The sequence below is a fragment of the Zerene cesonia genome, unplaced genomic scaffold, assembly GCF_012273895.1.
Source record: "Zerene cesonia ecotype Mississippi unplaced genomic scaffold, Zerene_cesonia_1.1 Zces_u052, whole genome shotgun sequence".
Classification (NCBI taxonomy): Eukaryota; Metazoa; Arthropoda; class Insecta; order Lepidoptera; family Pieridae; genus Zerene; species Zerene cesonia.
Genome location: NW_024045182.1, coordinates 1 through 3,387, shown reverse-complemented (window position 1 = coordinate 3,387; position 3,387 = coordinate 1). Strand labels below are relative to the sequence as shown.

General features: G+C 39.2%; 1 protein-coding gene across 1 annotated transcript; it reads right to left on the bottom strand.

Moving 5' to 3' along the window:
* Positions 1–53: 53 nt before the first annotated feature.
* Positions 54–3,375, bottom strand: LOC119839407. Its single transcript, XM_038365676.1, has 2 exons — positions 1,968–3,375; positions 54–1,708 (listed from the first exon to the last, which is right to left on the bottom strand). Exon 2 carries the CDS (start codon positions 1,682–1,684, stop codon positions 137–139), a length of 1,548 nt encoding a protein of 515 aa, XP_038221604.1. The 5' UTR covers positions 1,685–1,708; positions 1,968–3,375; the 3' UTR covers positions 54–136.
* Between the last annotated feature and the right edge of the window lie 12 nt (positions 3,376–3,387).

Here is a 3,387-nt window from a genome sequence, read left to right as displayed (position 1 = left end):
ATTACTAGCACTTAACACTTTAGTGTCAATCATAGTGTTTGTTCTCCATATCTTGTGTTTTTTACAGATACTTTATAAGCAATTTAATACTTTTTGATAGGAAATAAAACTGCTAATTTCTACCGGTAAAGCCTTTCTAATTAATAGGTAAGTTATGGATTATCTGAATAAGATCTGGAGCAGAACTTGTTGACGGCTTAGGACTTGTGGTTATGGGCTCACTGACAGAATGCCTAGATATATTCAGACAGTCATCTGCAACTCGATTACTTGGTATTTGTATGGATTGGATGGTGTCTGGAATGTGCGAAACAGATCCACTAGCGAGAGCTGAGTCAGGCGAGACAACATCTCCTTCAATGTTTTGTGTGCTCGAGGAAGTTCCGGGCTGTTCTTCGACTGAGTTCTGTAACACGGCAGCTTGTTCATTATCTAATGTATTCGACAACGTTTCTGTTTGTTCTCGTGGTATATTGGTCATATCTGCAGCTAAAAATTCCAGATCTGAAAGCGTATGTCTGTTGAATGGATAGATTCCAGTGCATTTAAAGCCGGATACTGAAATATCCAGTCGAGCTACTTTTGTAAATGCTTCATTAACTAAACCAGCAATATCATAATCCGTTATCCGACATCCAGCATTCGTTCTCATCCACACGTCACACCTTTGGTTGTATGCATCTTTAAAGGGCTTCATAAATGTCCTGTCAAGAGGCTGGAGCTTATGTGTAGTCTGTGGTGGTGAGCTTATCAAGTGGATATGGTTTTCTCTGCAAAACATTATTACCGCCAGTGATTTGTGACTGCAATGACCATCCACTAGAAGAAGCACTGGGTTATCTTTGGTGGGTTGCGTGTGCTTGACAATTACTGTCGGATATTGCAAAAAAAAGTCGCTGTTCATCCACCCTTTTGGTTGAGCCACACCTATGCTTTCAGCTGGCGCATTCATCATAAGCCTTTCATTCATTCTTTGTCTAGGAAAGACAAAAAAAGGCGGTATGTAGTGACCGTTAGCACTCATGCAAAACAAAACTGTGATGTTTTTGCCCCTCTCAGCCGAAGTGAGCTTTCCTACTTGCCAGATGGTTTTTGGAGCGAGAACTTTTTGATGTTTGTGTACACAACTGACACCAGTTTCATCACAGTTATAAATTCTTGAGGGTGGGAATTTGAACTGTGTCATCAGTTTTTCAACATTATCGTAGAATAGATCCACTTGAGGTTTGTTAAAACCAACAGCGCGCATCATGCTTGTCGATTCTGGTGCTCTCAGCGAAATGTCAGTATGCCTGTTCATAAAGTTATAATAAAAATGCTTACCAGCACTGCCTTTCTCTTTATTAAATCGATGAGGAATGTTCATGCGTTCAGCTAAGTCGAAGGCTAACTTCAAAAACTCGATTTTTGTGAGCGGCATACATCTGTTAGATAAGTCCTTAACGTGGTCCACCAAGACTTGTTCATACTCTGCTGAGAAGGTCTTAGTGAAGTTACCCAACTTTGGTATCATCGTTACTTCTTCTCCTCGATTTAAGGCCTTTATTTTGTCATGTATGGTACTTTTAGGAACATTGTATCGCAGCGCAGCTTGTCTTATACTCAGTTCTTTGGATATAACCTTATCAATAGCAGTTTGTAAGTTCGCAGGCTCCCACGATCCTTTCTTTTTCTTCTCTTCCATATTGATTTTCTTCTTTCTTCTATACTGTAAACCAAAATGAAATAATTAGAATAAATAACATACATTTTCTTAAGAAATATCAATATTATTAATTGTCCGGTACCAAGGGATTACTTAGTGTCCGGTGCTAAGGGACAGACAGTTGTGTACATTAGGTGATACCTACCAAAAATGTTTTAAAAATCTAATAATATTCTACCAGCTAACAAATAACAGTCAGCTACTACTTTCATTTTTGAATAGCATTAAAATATAAATGCATAAATGCATCAGAATAACTTACCTCGAATATTAGGTGACGCCGTGATTTCCCGCCAATAACAGCAACCGCCCGCTCTCACCGGCGTTCGGCGCGTCACTGGCGAGCCGCGGCGCGTGATCCTAGTGCTATGTGCCCCCCGCACCCCTTTCACTTGTACTATGAATCGAACAGGTTTATACTTGTCGTAATAGTAACAGTGTCCGGCAATAGATGCCGTCCGGCGCTAAGGGACTTCCCCCTACTGGCGCCTTTAACGGAAGAGATTTTTACTTTTACTTCCTATTCCTTGTTTTACCTACGAGATTCATAGATAATTACTTAATTAGACACGAAAAAAAATATATTAAACGTTTTATGACATAAACTTTTGTGTGATTTTCTTTAATAGTAACTCCTCAAACTGTACATTTATCGATGCAGTTGTTGATTCATTCGACGCAGTGTCATTACTGTTGGAGCTGCAGATGGCAATATTCTGAACAGTTAAATCAGATGTTATGTTGAACATCGCATCGTTTATAGCGGCAGTACACAACTGTTTCAAAGATAGCGGAGATTTTTTTTCGTTTTGTGCTTTAAATGTTTGCCATCTTTTCAAAGCATTTGGGTCATATTTTTCATTTTTAATAACATTCGAATTAAATGGGTAAATTCCTCCCTTTTTAAATCCATTTTGAATCACCGTCGACGTTGTTTGATGCCACGTCTCTGCAAACATTTCTGCGAACTCTTGTTTCCGTATTTTAGATCCAACATTTTGCCGTTGCCAGTGAACGAGTTTTTGATCCCATTTGCTCTTTAGTGATTTAAATACAGCTAAGTCTAGTGGCTGTAAAAGATTGCGATGTGTGTGGGGGCAATTTCAGAATTGTGACATCATTTGCCGCAGCCAATGAAACGACTTTTTCATCGACGTGTGTACTATGTCCATCATATACCATCAGTACCGGTCTTTGTGTACCAAAGCCGGGAATAACAATCTTTTCCATATAATTGTAAAATATTTCCGTTTCCATCCAGCCGCGTTTGCTTGCGGCATAAGCAATTTCAAAGTCATATTCATCTTTAGACTCCGCCATCCATTCTTTGTAAACATTTTTCCCTTTGTATACGATCAAAGGGGAAAGTTTCATTCCAGCTGCATTCACGGTTGTTAAAATTGAAATATTTTCTCTGCCAGTACCGGCAGTGGTTCTAGTACATGGTAAACCGATACCGCCAACAACTTTGGTTTTCGTAGGATCCAGTGAAACAGAAGTTTCGTCCAAGTTCCAGATCCTGTTCGGATCATTAAGCTTCAAATTCGAATGCGTTTCTTCAAGAATTGTGAAGTACTCATTAATTACAAAAGGGTCCGTCATTGTTTTTCGAAGGTACTCAACGGGTTGTGGTTTTTTAATAGACAAGTTGTGACGCCGTCTGAATGAAATGAACCATTCAT